This window comes from Sus scrofa, chromosome 14 (genome assembly GCF_000003025.6).
Source record: "Sus scrofa isolate TJ Tabasco breed Duroc chromosome 14, Sscrofa11.1, whole genome shotgun sequence".
Classification (NCBI taxonomy): Eukaryota; Metazoa; Chordata; class Mammalia; order Artiodactyla; family Suidae; genus Sus; species Sus scrofa.
Genome location: NC_010456.5, coordinates 32,014,481 through 32,030,769, shown reverse-complemented (window position 1 = coordinate 32,030,769; position 16,289 = coordinate 32,014,481). Strand labels below are relative to the sequence as shown.

The 16,289-nt window shown below is 47.6% G+C and overlaps 1 protein-coding gene across 13 annotated transcripts in view; it reads left to right on the top strand.

Annotated features, from left to right (window-relative positions):
* The window catches only part of HVCN1 (hydrogen voltage gated channel 1), a 37,329-nt gene that overhangs the window by 13,396 nt on the left and 7,644 nt on the right, over positions 1 to 16,289 (top strand). For all 13 annotated transcript variants that reach the window (XM_021074359.1, XM_021074355.1, XM_021074362.1 and 10 more), the window contains 2 exons: positions 9,602 to 9,883; positions 14,543 to 14,647. In XM_021074359.1, coding sequence (XP_020930018.1) covers positions 9,602 to 9,883; positions 14,543 to 14,647 — 387 coding nt within the window. The remainder of the gene's footprint in view (positions 1 to 9,601; positions 9,884 to 14,542; positions 14,648 to 16,289) is intronic.

Genomic DNA, 16,289 nt, shown 5'->3' with positions numbered 1-16,289 from the left:
TGATAGCCATGTTGCAAGTGCTCACTTTCCTCTGCTCAGGGAGGGAAGATTGCATCATTCTTCTTGCTTTAAAAAAAAATCAGATTTTGGAGTTCCTGTTATGGCTCGTGGTTTAAGAACCCAACTAAGTAACCATGAGTATGTGGGTTCAGTCCCTGGCCTCACTCAGTGGGTTAAGAATCTGGTGTTGCCCCAAGCTGCAGCAGAGATCTCAGATGTGGCTCAGATCCCAAGTTGCTATGGCTGTGGTGGAGGCCAGCAGCTACAGTTCCAATTCAACCCCTCGCTCGAGAACTTCCATGTGCCATGGGTGTGGCCCTAATAAGAAAAAAAGAAAAAAAATCAGCTTTTGTGCCATGTTTTCCCCTCACTGACAGAGCATCTCAGGAAAAACAAAACCAGTAGACTTGAGTTCATGTTCCAGCTTTACCGCTTATGTCTCTTTGTTTTTGAAAACCATACCTGAACAAGTTCTCAGTGTAAGAAATTAAAACAACAAACAGGTATATATTAGGTTGAACTGCATGAAATTGTCACTTTCTACCAATTTTGACCTGCAAAAATTTTTTTTAAAGTCTAATTTCAGGAAAGTTTTCTTGAATTATATCTTGAACTACTCTGTTTCATTGTCTTGGCTTTCTGATTCAGAGATTCCAGTTATGTATACATTGGGTATATAAGTGTATCCCTCTTTCCCTCCTACCTCAAATGCTTCATCCTCTGCAGGTTAGATCTCACTCACTCCAAAAATGGCTATTTCTTATGGTTAAACCTCGTAGAAAAAGAAAAGTCATCTTCCAACCCAATCCCTATTCCTTCACATAGGTAACCATTTGGTTTGGGTTGTTGATTTTGTTTTTAACAAAAATGGAATTATACATTCTGGTCTGTAATATGCTGGTTTTTCACTTGACTGTAGATATTCTATGTCAGCATGTGCAGTTATGCTGGCTTTCTGCATCCTTAACAGCTGTGTAGTATTCCATAGTGTGGCTCTACCACAGTGTGTGTAACCATGGCCTTGAGGGTGTTTCTAGTCTGGGGCTGTTGGACTGCAGTGAACACCATACCTGAGTGTCACATGCCTGAGTGTGTTCATAGTGTAAGTCCCTTGTCAGATCAAACAATAAGGATATTTAAAAATTTGATGGAAACCGGTTTAAGGCTGACCTTTGCCCCCATACCTGGCACATGGGAAACTCAAATATTTTTTCAAAAGATGAAAGCAACTTCCTCATTTCCCTCCTAAGAAGAACACACCTGGAGTCCCACTGTGGTGCAACAGGATTGGCGGCATCTTTGGAACACTGGGATACAGGTTCAATCCCTGGCCCAGCACAGTGGGTTAAGGATGTGGCGCTGCTGCAGCTGTGGCATATGTCGCAACTGCAGCTTTGATATGATCCCTGGCCCAGGAACTCCATATGGCGTGGGGCAGCCAAAAAAGGGGGAAAAAAACGACATAACCATTTCAGTGCCCATCCGGTGTTACAGAGGTGGGCCTTCCACCCTCCGCCTCTGTTGGCCTACCAAACTGGGTGGCTTTGGGCTAGGGGTCACATTGGAGCTGCAGTTGCCAGCCTATACCACAGCTGCAGCAACATGGGATCCAAGCCTCATCTGCAACTACACCATAGCTCACGGCAATGCCAGATCCTTAACCTACTGAGTAAGGCCAGGGCTTGAATCTGTGTCCTCCTGGATACTAGTCAGGTTTGTTACCACTGAGCCACAACAGGAACTCCATGGTCTCTCCTCTGAACCTCAGTTTCCCCTTCTGTAGAATAGAGAGACGGCCCCTCCCACTTAGCTTCTTCTCAGGATTGTTACCAATGAAGGTGGCCCAGAAGCTACGAGCAAAAAAAAAAAAAAAAAAAAACAAGCTTGGTCCATGTGGTTTTGTGACCTCCAGGAGTCAAGGTTGGATGGTGGACCACAGAGATAAAGGGAAAGAGAGTACGTGATCTATGCCCCCAGCCCTGCCGTGAGCTGACCCGGGCCCTCCCCTTCTGTGTTAGCTTCCTGGGACTTCCACAACATAGATGACTTAAAGCAGCAGATATGTATTCCCTCAGTTCTGAAGTCCAGAGTTTCAAAATTAGGATATTGGCAGAATCTGTTCCCTGAAGACAGGGTGGGAGGGTCCGTCCCATCCCCCTCTCCCAGCTTCTGGTGGTTGCTGGCCATCTGTGGCATCCTTGGCTTGGAGCTGTACCACTTCAGTCTCTGCCTCCACCTTCTAGGGGCCTTCTCCCCTGGGTGTCCTCTCCTTTTCTTACAAGGACACCAGTCATTGGATTTAGGGTCCACCCTAAATCCAGGATGGTTTGATCACACAATCTTTTAACCAATTACATCTGCAAAGGCCTGTCTTCCAAACAAGATCATGTTCTGAGGTTTCAGGTGAACATGAACTTGGGGGCAGCTACAGCTTAACCCACCTCACCCTCCTAGGAGGCAGATCTCCAGTCATGGACTGCCTGGCTTTCTCTCTGCCGTGTGTTCTAACACAGGGTCTTCAGGTCGTACAACCCAAGGGCAGATCCCAACTCTGCCATTTTCTGAGTGTGTGACTTTGGAAAGTCCCCTTTTTCACCCAGACCCAAAATGCTGGCTTCGACCTCAGAGTGTTGTTAGGAATTAAAATGAAATAGTGTGTTTAAGGAACTTAGCAGTGCGCCGATGTAACAAATAATAAACAATCAGTAATAATAGATGTTGCTGCTATTGTGTCTTGTTTAGGGGTGAGAGTGTTGATTAAAAAGTAGATTAGGTCCCCAGAAGTAGGCTCTGGGAGGGAAAGGGGAACATTCAGGGACATTAGGCCCTGGGAATCAGGAGTCAGTTGTTTCTTAAAAAGTTATCTTTTTCAGTGCTTGTTGGATGACCTTGAAATAGGGACTTTCCCCCTCCTACAGATGGCAGCTTCAGAGCCTGTAAGAATACATGGTCACAAGATCGTTGTCTTCTCCATCAATTCTAGGGGTCTGTTTTTCTCATTTCTCTCCCAGAATAATTTTTCTGATCGAATACTTGTCATGTGTAAAAGAGCAGTAGGCGAAACTTTTACCTTTGATGGCTAGCCCCTGAGGTTTTGTTGTTATTAAACATGTATTGATCCCATCCCTGTAACTGCAGGAGGAAGAGCATCTGCCACCCCCCCCTCCACCCCAGTTCACCGACCCGTGCAAGAGACAGACGGCAGACACTGAGATGTCACAGTGTGACACAGAGGGACCTGATAGGAAAGAGAAGGAAGAACCCTCACCCAGCAGGTGGCGGTTAAGGAAGGCCTCCCAGGGGAGGTAAAATTGATGTCTGTAAGACCTGAGAGAGAACCAGGGTGAGACAGGCAGAGGGTGTTCCAGGCAGTGGGGCAGGCCATGCAAAGTCCTGGAAGCAAGAGAGAGCGTGGTTTGTTCTAGAACAGCAATGCGTGCAGTGTAGCTGGAGGGTGGTGGAGGCCTGGGAGGAGACCAAGAGAGCTTTGACCTTGTCCTGAGGGCAGTGGTGGCAGGAGGTGAGGCTGGGAAGGGCTGACAGTACTGGGGAGAGGGGAGGGCAGGGACACTGCCAGACCAGTGATGGAGAAAGGTGGCCCTGGCTGGCACCGGATGGAAAAAGGATCAGAGGCAGGAGGCCAAGTAAAGAGACTGGTGCTGGCATCTGGGCGAGAAGTGACAGCGGTGGGAGGGAGAGGGTGAGGCGGAGAAAAAAAAAAAGTGCAGCATGAGCGGTGTTCAGGCAGTTAGGCTGCTGGGCTTGAGGGAGAGGAGCCAAGAATGAACTTTAGTTCTTGGCTTGTGCAGCAGGGTGGAGGTGCTGCCATGCCCTAGCAGAATGTGGAAGGAGGAGTGGATTGGGGAGAAAAGATAAAAAATGAGTTCAGATCATTACTTTTCTTTTTCCTTTTTTTTTTTTTTTCTTTTTAGGGCCCCACCTGTGGCATATGAAAGTTCCCAGGCGAGGGGTTGAATCAGAACTGCAGCTGCAGACCTACACCACAGCCACACCAGTGTGGGATCCAAGCCACGTCTGTGACCTACACCGCAGCTCACAGCAACACCAGATCCTTAACCCACTGATCGAGGCCAGGGATCCAACCTGCGTCCTCATGGATACTAGTCGGGTTGGTTACTGCTGAGCCACAACAGGAACTCCAAGTTCTTTACTTTTCTGTATGCCTGAAATTAACACAGCTTTGTAAGTCAACTATATTCCACTAAAGTTTTTTTAAGAAGAAGAAGAAAGAAATTCGTTCAGTTTGGGTCACAGCAAACTAATGACCTGGCGGGATATCAGACAGCAGGTGGAGACTGATGTGCACCTGAGCAGCAGCAAGAACACATGTGTGCAGAGACCACCAACGGGAGAGAGTTGCCCTGAGCCAGGACAAGCTCAGGGCTAGGGACTTGAAGACTTCTGGTGGCCTGAGGGCAGGGACATGCTATAGAAAGGGTGGCCAGAGATGGGACAAAAATCAAGAGGCCATCTTGTCAAACAGAACCACGTCCACTGTGGGGGCGGGTGCAGTCAAGTCCAGGTGGGAACGACAGGCGTGGGCTTTGATATGGAAAGGTGATCCCAGAGAGGGCAGTGCCAGTGCCAGTGGGACAGCAAGTCTTAATGCAGGGGAGACAGAGATGGGGGTGTCTAGCGCCAGGGACTCCTCTCATTTAGACTCTCTGGGTGGCAAGAGAGAGTTCCTTGTGATAGAAACAAATCATTCGAGCCTCAGCCACAAAGGGGATCTTGAAGTTCATATAACTAAACAGTCTGGGGTATTAACCCCAGAGAGGGCAGTGTCGGGCCAGTAACCAGAGAAGCAAAATATCCATGGGCAGTGATGAAGGTGGAGGAGTGGAGGTGAGAATTTTTGTTGTTGAGGAATAATAATACCAGCTGATGCTTATGGAGGGGCTGCTCCAAGCCAGGCACTGAGCCTGGTGGTCCACGTAACTCACTGAGTCAGTCCTTCCACCTGTCCTGGCAGCACAGGGGGATCCCGAGAGCTGAGATTCCAGGGTGGGTGGTGAAGCTGCCGACGCCCGCAACATTTTCATGATCAGCTATATCTTTGCCCTTTTCTGGAACATTTCTGTTTCCAGCATGACAGATCTTTGACTTAAAACCAGAGTTGTTTTCTGCTCTGCTGCATGCCATAAATAGTCTCATCCCAAATTACTGAAAGTTACTACTTTACTGGACGCAAAATTTCAAAAAAAAAAATTTCCTCTCCTGTATGAAACATCAGTGTGGTTTTCGCAAAGCACCCTGAGGTTCCTGCCATGCTGAGAACTAGCACAGATTTCCGTCTGCCAGGTGAGGTGTTTCGGGGAGACAAATATGGCCAGTAGCACCCAGAGCTGCAGGCCTGGCCCTTGGTCAGCCCTGGGAACCCAGCAGTTGGTGTGCTGGCATGGGAAACAGGGCACCAGTGCCCTCAGCCAACAAGCACTTGATGGGCCTCTGCTCTAGGTCAGATGTCACATGACACTCTGAGGACACTGACTTTTGGATCTACATGTTTATATTTTTCCATCAAATTTGGATATTGTTTTCAGCCATTATTTCTCCAAATATTTTTTCTCTCATCTCCTTTTGGTACTCCAGGTATACGTATATTTGGTTACTTAATATTGTCCCTGAGGCTCTGTTCTCTTCACCTGCCACTCCCACCCCCACCCCCACCCCAGCCTTTTTTCTCTCCATGCTTCCACTGGGTCTTTTAGATTTTTTGTCTTTAGGTTCACTGATCTTTTCTTCTGTAGCATCTAACCAGCTATTAAGCCCATCCAGTGATTTTTCATTTCATATACATATTTTTCAATTCTAGAGTATCCATTTGGATCTTTTTTTTAATGGCCACACGCATGGCAAATGAAAGTTCCTGGGCCAGGGATTGAATCCAAGCTGCAGATTCAACCTATGCCACAACTATGGCAATGCCAGATCCTTTAACCCACCTGCGCTGTGCCAGGTATCAAACCCACACCTCCACAGTGACTCAGGCTGCTGCACTCAGATTCTTCACCCACTGCATCACAGTGGGAACTCCTGGATCTTTTTTATAGTTTCTGTTTTTGAGATTCTGCATTTGTTCCCTCATTAAGTTTTTGTTTTCCTTGAAATCCGTGAACATATTTAGAATAGCTCTTTTCAAGTTTTTGTTGGCCAATTCCATTATCTGTCTATTTTGAGGTAATAAGCTGATTTGTCTATCAGTTAAGGCCACATTTTTCTGCTTATTAATCTGTCTAGTAATTTTTTATTATACCCTGGACATTATGATTGTTATGTTGTTGAGGGCATTTTGCTGTCTTCCTCAGTAGAGTATTGAGTTTTGTTCTAACAGGCAGTTAATTAGCTTAGAGATTAGCTTGATCTTTTTATTTTATTTTATTATTATTTTTTAATAGGGCCGTACCTTCAGCATCTGGAAGTTTCCAGGCTAGGGGTCAAATCAGAGCTTCAGCTGCCTGCCTATACCACAACCACAGCAATGCCAGATCTGAGCTGTGTCTACAGCCTACACCATAGCTCACAGCAACGCTGGATCCTTAACCCACTGAAGGAGGCCAGGGATTGAACCATGTCCTCATGGGTACTGATCGTGTTTGTTACCACTGAGCCACAATGGGAACTTCTAGCTTGATCTTTTTAAAAAGCCTTACTTTTAAGCTAAGTGGGACAGGTCTAAGATAGCCCTAACTAGAAGGTTAGATTAGGTCTACTTATAAGGTGTGGCTTTTCTAGAATTTCTACTGCATGCTCAGAGTTGAACAAAATCTCCCTACTCCAGGTGTTTGAAACTCACAGATCTTCCAACCCAGCCCTGTGTAATCTCTGATAGTTGTTCAGCTCACAGTTTGCCAAGGGTTTTTTTCCCCTACCCTGAAAGTTACATTTTGCCCTGCCTCATAGTATCTTGCTTTGCATATATGAAGGACTCAGCCAAAGTCCAGTTTTTGGAGTTCCTTCTCTGTACTGCTTCCTTTTCTCCGATATTCTCTGCAAATTCCTGAGAAAGGGAAGTTCAGTAGCTCTGAACTATAATCTTCGTCTCCACAGTTCACAAAGTGCGTCCAGGCAGAAAGCCAGTGACTGTGGAGTTCATCTCATTTGTTTCTCTTCTCTCAGAGATCACAGTTAATTTCATACATTTTATCCAATTTTATAGTTATATTTTATCGACTTTTATGGCATTTTTTCTAAGTGGTATGTTTACACCAGTTACTGTATCATGGTCAGAAGCAGAAATCCCATTTTTTTTTTTTTTGTATGTAGATGCTCACATTTTTACACATTCCAGAAACAATTTGAAGCAACATTTTGCAGCCATTGAAGTAGGAGGAAAACCAAGAGAGTGTGGAATCCCAGAAGCCAATGAAGGAACTTTTTGAAGAAAGGGCATGATCCACTGTGCTCAGTACTGCTGAAGGGGTACACATGGATGTTATCAGTGATGCATGGAGATGTAGTTCATTCCTTTTTTTTTTTTTATTTTAGGGCCCCACCCGTGGCATATGGAGGTTCCCAGGCTAAGGGTCCAATCAGAGCTCCAGCTGCCAGCCTATGCCACAGCCATATAGCAACGCCAGATCTGAGCCATGTCTGCAACCTGCACCACAGCTCATGGTAAAGCCAGATTCTTAATCCACTGAGTGAAGCCAGGGGTTGAACCCAAGTCCTCACAGATTCTAATCAGGTTCCTTACTGCTGAGCCACAACAGGAACTCCATTGTTCATTCCTTTTAACTGTTGTATAGAATTCCATCACATGAATAGAGAAAATGCATTCCTATCTCTCTACCATTTGGGTGAACATCTGCAGCGAACATTCTTGAACATGCCACTCACTTGAGCACATGTAGGCGAGTTTCTCTTGAAGCCTTCAGATCATTAAGATATGCACAACTCCAACTTGACAAAACAGTGCCAGATTGCTTCCAAAAAGAGTGGTTCCAGTGTCTGTTCCTATCTTCTGGGCTCAAGAAACCCCCATTGCTTCACACCTTCACCAGCACTGAAAAGATGTGTGTGATTGTTACTTCAATTCACATTTTCCTGAATATTAGTGAAGCTGAGTGTCTAGCCCATTTGGAGTTCCCCACATGTGAACTGTCTGTTAATACCCATTACCTAATTTCCATGGAGTTGTTTTTTTGGGGTAAGATTTCTTTATATATTCTGGATACTAAATCTTTGTCTATTAAATACACAAATACTTCCAGTCTGTGGTGGGTCTGACTTTGTAGGTGTGTGTGTGTGTGTGAGAGAGAGAGAGAGAGAAAAACAGAGAGAGAGACAGAGAGGGCAAAGGATAACATTTTTGAGCTTTGGGAGTTCCTGTAGTGGCTCAGCAGGTTAAGGACATGATATTGTCTCTGTGACGATACAGGTTCCATCCCTGACCTCTCCCAATGGGTTAAGGATCCGGTGCTGTTCCAAGCTGTGGCATAGGTTACAGATGTGGATTGGATCCATTGTTGCTGTGGCTGTGGTGCAGGCCGGCAGCTACAGCTCTGATTCTACCCGTGGCCTGGGAACTTCCATGTGCCACAGGTGCGGTTGTAAAAAGAAAGAAATTTTAGTTTTGAGGGGTTAAATCTATCCATTCTTTTGTATTTTGTGTCTTATTTTAGCAATCTTTTCCAGCCCTAAGGTCATGAAGATACTTCTCTGTATTTTGTCCTAAGACTTTTAATCTTTTTAAAAATACATTTGTATAGGTTAGTGCAACTGAAATTTATTCCGTGCGTGGTGTGAGATAAAGATTTTTTTTCTGTGGGAAAGCCAGATGTCCTAACCTCCCCAGTGTTTTCTCATGGAGCTAGACTGCTGTCACTGTCATATACAGGTTCCCACAGGGACCTGGGTCTGTTGGGGGCTCTCCTTTCCTATTACGCTGATCATATGGCCTATTTTTATACCTGAAGGTTGAACTTTAGAAAAAAATTTGATATCTGATAGGGTAGGTTGGTCAAAGCGGTGGGGGGATTATTCACTTTTTCGCTCTGAAGGCATGAATCTTTAAACAGCTGTCCCTAATATATTTAAAACAGCACTGGCTGAACTTAGGAGAACGTGGTGAACTTGCTGCTCACCTTTCCAGGACTGATCGGTGACATGGAAGGTGGGGAGGGTGGCTTTGCTTCTCAGGGAAATGCTGGGTTACTTTTACTTTTGCCCTCCCCTCGCCCTGCCCTGCCCGCTCTCACCTCTGGGTTTTTAGGTAGCCTCTGAACCTTGGGCCGCTCTTCTGGTATTTACACGGGCCTGTGGTGGGTGTTTTTGCAACTGGGCAGCAGTACCTATGCTGTTGGTTACTGCCAGCTAGGCCACAGTGACAAGCCTGACAGGGCCTGGGGCTTCCTGTTGCCTCACCAGCCCTGAGATCCCGGGCTCCAAAAATAAACACACGAGAAACCACTGTGACCTCACGGTCTGTGCTTGCACGGCGGGTGCTCTGAGCACCCAGACTGCCTTTGCCCCTGTGGCCCTTGGGGGCCCTGCTCCCCACCCCCCACCCCCGCCCCCGCCCCCGCCCCAGAGGGACGGCTAGGCTGCTCAAGCGCTCACCTCTTTCCCCTCCCTTCAGGCAGTCACCCGCAGGGCCAAGGTGGCTCCTGCCGAGAGGATGAGCAAGTTCTTGAAGCATTTCACTGTTGTGGGGGACGACTACCATGCCTGGAACATCAATTACAAGAAGTGGGAGAATGAAGAGGAGGAGGAGGAGGAGGAGCAGCCGCCGCCGCAAACGCCGGCCTCGGGCGAGGAGGGCAGAGCCACTGACCCGGCTGCAGCCCCTGTCCCTCTGCCCAGGCCCCGCCTAGACTTCAGGAGCACTTTGAGGAAGCTCTTCAGCGCCCACAGGTTTCAGGTAGGTGGGCGGGCAGAGGCCCAAGGTGCCCAGGGTGGGGCAGAGCTGGCAGCAAGAGTCACGAGGGCAGGGTGGGGGCCCATCTCTGGCAACAGCTCATTCCATTCTGTGGACCACGTGCCCCATCCAGCACTGGGTACACCAGGCAGGTCCAGTGCTATCAGGGGTAAAATAAATCCTGATACCAAAGTCAGGGTACATCCACTGACAGATGGCTACACAGAATGTGACCTATCCATCCTCAGCTGGAAAAAGGAGTGAAGCACTGACACAGGCCACAACGTGGATGAACCTTGACCACATGATACTCAGTGGAAGAACCCGGACACATAGGCCCCATATCTTATAATTCCATTTATATGCAGTGTCTAGAATAACATAAATCCAGAGACAGCAAGATTGGAGGGAGGGAGGAAGTGGGAGTGACTGCTTCTTGGATACGAGTCTCCATTTGGGGTAATGAAAATGTTCTGAAACTAGACAGAGGTCATGGTTGCACATGCTCGGGAATGTGCTTGATGCCTCTGAACTTTATGCCAACTGTAAAATAGCTAAAATGGTAGGTTTATGCGTGATTGACCACACGCACACAAGGTAAATTAAAGGGTTAACACTGGGGGCAGATAAAACATTCCCACATTCCTTCAGCAAACATGGAAGGCTGGCCCTGGGTTGAGCAAGGCCATGAGGGTCCCATGCCTCACAAACTCATTGCCACTGGGGTCGGGAGGCAGTTTCTTCACTTGTGAAGTGATGCCAAAGATACCTGCCTGGCTCGACCCACCACCCACCTCCAGGTGTGGTTACGGGGAGAGCCTGGGAGGAAAACACGGGCTGCAGAGAAGAGCAAAGGGAAAGGAACTTGTTACAGGGTTCAGGGCTGTCCTGACGTCTTCCAACTATGAAGGACAAGTGCGGGTGGGGTCCAGCCCCAAGAGAAGCAAGCAGGTGTCTGGAAGCACATTCCGGGTCCCAGGAGAAAGCAGGGGGCTCAGGAGCCTCATGACGCACACAGCTCCTTGTCAGCCCTGTCCCTGAACAGAGCCATTTGGGGCTCTTGCTTCAGGCATTCCCCTCAACCGCAGTAATCCAACCCCTCCCTAAAGCCAAAGTTCTTTCTGGAGGCAGAGAGAAACAGCCCTCATCTCTCCCATCACGGACTTCATTCCAGGGTAAAATAGAAAAGGAAGTGATTTGGGTCTTTTTTTTTTTCCACTCTCATGTGGCTTAGAGAAAAAAGCAGGCCAGACAGCCCAGCACTGCTGGCAGCTCAGCGCTTCCCTCTGTGGCTCTGACGGGAGAGGAAACATGGTATTAAGTTGTTGGGGTTGAAATCCCAAACCCTCAATTCCGGGAGCAGAAGGAAGGAGCCAGCTTCCTTCCAGCTGCCAGGGGGAGTCCTTGCGCGGTCCCTCCTCTCCTAACTGGGCCACGTGGCTCAGGGGGAAGCAGAGTAGAGCTGTTTATTCATTCTCCCAACAGTCAGATCTTAGCACCTGCGGTGCACGGGGCCTACAGCAGCCAGCGGAATGGGTGCGTCCCTCCCTTGCTCAATGCTCTGCAGAGGCGGGCGGTTGTAAGTGGAGGGAAGCCTCTGCAGGGACACTAAAGGGGGCACTGAGAGGCCCTGGGAGTGGGGGAGACCTGATCTAGGACATGTGACGACAGTGGAGGTGACATCTCACCTGACACCTGAAGGTCGGGCAGAGGTGAGCTCTGTGGGTGGCAGGGGAGGAGCCTCCCAGGCTGAGGGAGGAAAGGGTCTTCAGCATTCGAGGAGCTGAGAAGGGTCTGCAAGGCTTGTGTGTATCCCCTGGAAGGATGGGGGCAACAGGACCAGATTTGTAGAGGGGCTCAGAGTGGAAGCAGGGAGGCCACCTTGGAGGAGGAGATAAGGATTCAAGGGTTTGATCTCTGCCAATAGAACCGTGTATAAGGAGATTCTGGAATCCCTTTCTTGGACGCAGTCTCCTCCTGTTCCTATGGTTTGAGGTGGTCTCAGTGACATGATATATAGTTAACTGTTGTCACTCCTAACACAGGGGAGAGAATTCGGGGTGAGTCAGGCGTCCATGGAAACCACGGATGGACAGGGAAGCTGGGCCAGGGGAGGGTGGCCTGGAAAGTCAGGTGTGTCCCTTTTATTATCTGCTCACTCAGGCTGGGCCCTCAGCTCACACATGATGTCATGCACTGCTCCCATTGTCACTCTGGGGTGGAAAAGGAAGCTACGGCCAAGGTCCAGGCTAACGGGTGAGCTAGAGCCGCCCCACAGCCCATGCTCTGCTCCACTGCGTTCTGCCAGGCATGCCCGTCTTCCAGGTGAGGATTTGGAATTAACTGGCTTTCCCAAGTTCTTAGCATTTTTCTTTGTGACGTGGCTCTCCTGGAACTACAAGGGCCTTGTGAACTGGCAAATTTGGGGCCTTAGGGGTTCATAGAGGCTGGGGCCGGGACTCAGGCATTGTAGTTTTGGGACCTTGGGTCTGTCTCTCTCTCACTTTTTAAAATTGAGGTGAAGAGTTCCCACTGCGGTGCAGTGGGATCAGCAGCATCTCTGCAGGCTAGGATGTGGGTTCGATCCCTGCCTGGAACAGTGAGTAGGGTTAAGGATCCTGCAGTTGTTGCAACTGTGGTTTGGATCCGATCCCTTTCTGAGGAATTCCATATGCCTTGGGGCAGCCAAAAAAGAAAAAAAAAAAATTGAGGTGAGATTCACATACAATTTAATCATTTTATTTATTTGTTAGCACCTGTGGCACACGTAAGTTGCCAGGCCAGGGATTGAACCCTAGCCGCTGCAGTGGCAACGCCAGATCCTTAAACCACAGAGCCACATGGGAACTCCAAAATTTAATCATTTTAAAGTGAATGATTCAGTGGCATTTATTTAGCACATTCACAATGTTGTGTAACCGTCACCACTAGTTCCAGAACATCTCCATCACCTCAAAAGGAAATTCAGTATTTCTGTGAGACAGTAACTCCTGGCCCCAAACAAACATTAATCTACTCTCTGTTTCTGTATGTTTGCCCATTCTGGACATTTCGCATAAGTGGAATCATATACGTGGTCTTTTGTGTTTGGCGTCTTTCACTTAGCATAATGTTTTCTAGGTTCATTCACATTGTGGCCTGTGTCAGTGCTTCATTCCTTTTTTATGGCTGAATATTCAGTCTGTAATTTTTGGGGGGCGGGGGCGGGGGGGAGGGACACAGGTGCAGCACACGGAAGTTCTCAGGCTAGGGGTTTAATCAGAGCTGCAGCTACCAGCCTACACCACAGGCACATCCGAGCCTGTACCGGAGCTCACAGCAATGCAGGATCCTTAACCCACTGAGCAAGGCCAGGGATTGAACCTGTCTTCTCACGGATACTAGTCGGGTTCATTTCTGCTCAGCCATAATGGGAACGCCCTATTCAGATTGCTTTTAGTATTTCTGTGCCTTGGTTTTAAACCAGATGAGCTCTTAGATCCTTTAGCTCTAAAACAAAACCACAGAGGGAGGGAAGAAGGAAAGAAGGAAAGAAAGACCCCATCTGAGGCTTGAGACTAATTTATTAAGCTACCAAATTTCGGTTTGTGCAAAAAACTTCATCACCAAGCCATTTGCCTTGCAATTTTCACAATAAACCATGTCATCAAGTACTTTAATTACTGAAATAATTACTATAAATTGAAATGGTCCAAAGGTTTAGCAGTCCATTCTTATATAGGCCTGAAATTGTTTAATTTCAACCTGAAATGGCAAAAACTACCAAGATAATGGCAGATTACATTTCAGAGGTCCAAACCTACTTCTGAGAGTGTAAGAGGCAAAGCCCGGGGGGAAGGAAGTGATGGTCCAGAACTTCCAGGGGAAGAGAGGGGTCCCACAGTGTCCTGTGGGGATCCTCCTGTTGCTGCCATTTCCGCCATCACCATGTCATCCCCATGGTCTCCCCAGGTGCTGTCACCTCCACCCCACCTTTATGGCTCTCACCACCATCTCCACCACCTGTCATCATGTCCACCCCCACTGCCCCTGATGAGGCCACCTACTCACTCCACCCTGGTCCCCACTATCCTCCCCCAACCAGCAGGTCACAAAGCCCAGGGGACTGTCTTTCCCACAGCAGCTCCAGGAAATGCAGGACTCTCTCTCCCCTTCACCCCTTCACAAGCACACGTGAGCGGGGTGGGCACCTCACGGCACAGTGCAAGTCACTGTAACCCAGCTGCCTGGAGGAAGCCGCCCCTGGAGGGCCTCCTACAACTCAGATCTCTGAGGCTGGATGTTTTAAATTATTGATTATCTGTCTGGGCTACCCTGGCAACAACAACCCTCAAAACTAGAAAAGTAAAAACTTGTAGAAACTCTATTGCTTATTTTTTGCCATCTAGGGATTAGCTGTTGGGCTTGAGAGATACTGAGAAACAGTGAACTTGCCTCAGAGGCTTTAGGAGGACAGGCACCACCTGGGCTGGAAGGAGGAGCTCGTGTCAGAGGAACTGGCCCCTGACAGGCTCCCTGCAAGGCGCTTGGCTGTGGGCAGCTGCCTCCCGTCCTTGGTGTCTTTCCCCAGTGGTTTCATGCCGAGGTTTCCAGCCTCTTAAAGATGGAAGGAGGGTCCCTATTTGGGTCTCATGCTTTCTTGCTCTTTCCCTTGGTCCACAGGTTATCATCATCTGCCTGGTCATTCTGGATGCCCTCCTGGTGCTCGCTGAGCTTGTCCTGGACCTGAAGATCATCCAGCCTGACAAGAATAACTATGCCAACAGGGTAGTGTGTCTGCAGCCCTTTAATATGGTTCACTGCTATTATCTGCACAGTGAGGACCTGGGGGTGGGAGGACAGCACCCACCTTGGAGTCACCAGGCCTTATTTGAGAGTAGTTTGGGTACTTTCAGTCAAGGAGCAAGAGAAAACGTCTTCCTTCCCCAAGTAGAGACACGCAGGAAACCTCCTCAAGTCACCTGATGGCTTGGATCTTGAGCTATCCTAGGCCACTGAGCTGGAATTTGTCACTGATTCTCGAGGGCAGGTCTGACCAGGAGAATAACACTTTCTCATCCCCCAGCGGGAGACACACAGTATCTGCTGTTGACACTCTGATGTGGTCCCTGTGCTGGAGCCATTCCAGGGATGCACTCAGCCTTTATTCCCTGATTCACGGTTACTGCCTGAGTCCATCTCAGAAGTTCACCCAAAGGGCAGTGGATGCACTGAAAACACACTGTGTGGTCCCATCACCAGTAACATGGGAGAAGGCCATGGGCTTAAAAGCATCTCCCCACACCCTTTGAAAAAAATTCAATGGACATTGCAAAAACCTCTTTTCAAACTGTGAAAGGGCAGAAATATTGAAACTCTTCCTACCTGTGGCCACTTTTGCCAAGGCCAGCCTGAGTCCTCCCACAGACAGACCAATATCTTTCCCTCTGTTGTTTAATAGAATCAGTGATATGCCTGCTATACTCACTGTCTTGTGCTTTTCTTTTTCCTTTACTTTTTCTTATGAAAAAAGGAAAATATACATTTTGCTATATTTGCTTTATCTCTCTGTATATGCACACACTCGTATATTTTTGTCTGACCATCTGAAAGTAAGACATCATGACATTTCACCCCTTAATATTTCAACAATGCCTAAGAATGAGGTCTTTCTCCTACAGAACCATAACAGTATTATCAGACCCCCCAAAATGATCAGTAATTCCGTAATATCTGATAACCAGTTTATATTCAAATTTCCTCATTCATCCCAAGAATGTCTTTCATGGTGCTTTTTTTTCAAACTAGACTTCTGACATTATGCTCGAGGTCCTTTAACCTGTTCCTTATTCTACTTCCTATACAACAGAGGTTAGGTCAAGAGGCTCAAAAAACGAGAGTTCTTTGTTGGTAGGCTGATTTTTTTTTTAGCATCATGACACGTTGGGCCAGGGGCCCACTATTAGTGATTCCCTGTTGGATCACTTGATGAAGATAGTAAAGCCGAACTGCTCCACTGTCCAGGGGCACTTTTCCCTTTGCAGTTATAAATAATCTGCCCAGTGGCTCTTTAGTATCATGCAAATTTCTTTTTCCCCAGTTAGCATCCACTGATGGTCACTGTGTGAGTCAGTGAATACACAGGGGGTTGCAAACTGGTGATTTCTAATTCTGTCTTTCCTCTTGCACCTAGTAGTTGGTATTATTTTAGAAAGTGCTTTCTTTTTTTCTGTGTGTGCATTATCAGTATGGGCCCATGGAATTTTTTTTTTTTTTTTTGTATTCAGTGTATTACAATTGAAGTCATTCTCTTTGATGTTCAAATTGTCCTAAATCCAGTCTCTGTAACATGTTCAAGCTGACTGCTGTATCTTTTTTTTTTTTTTTTTTTGCCTTTTTAGGGCCGCACCTGCAGCATATGAACGTTCCC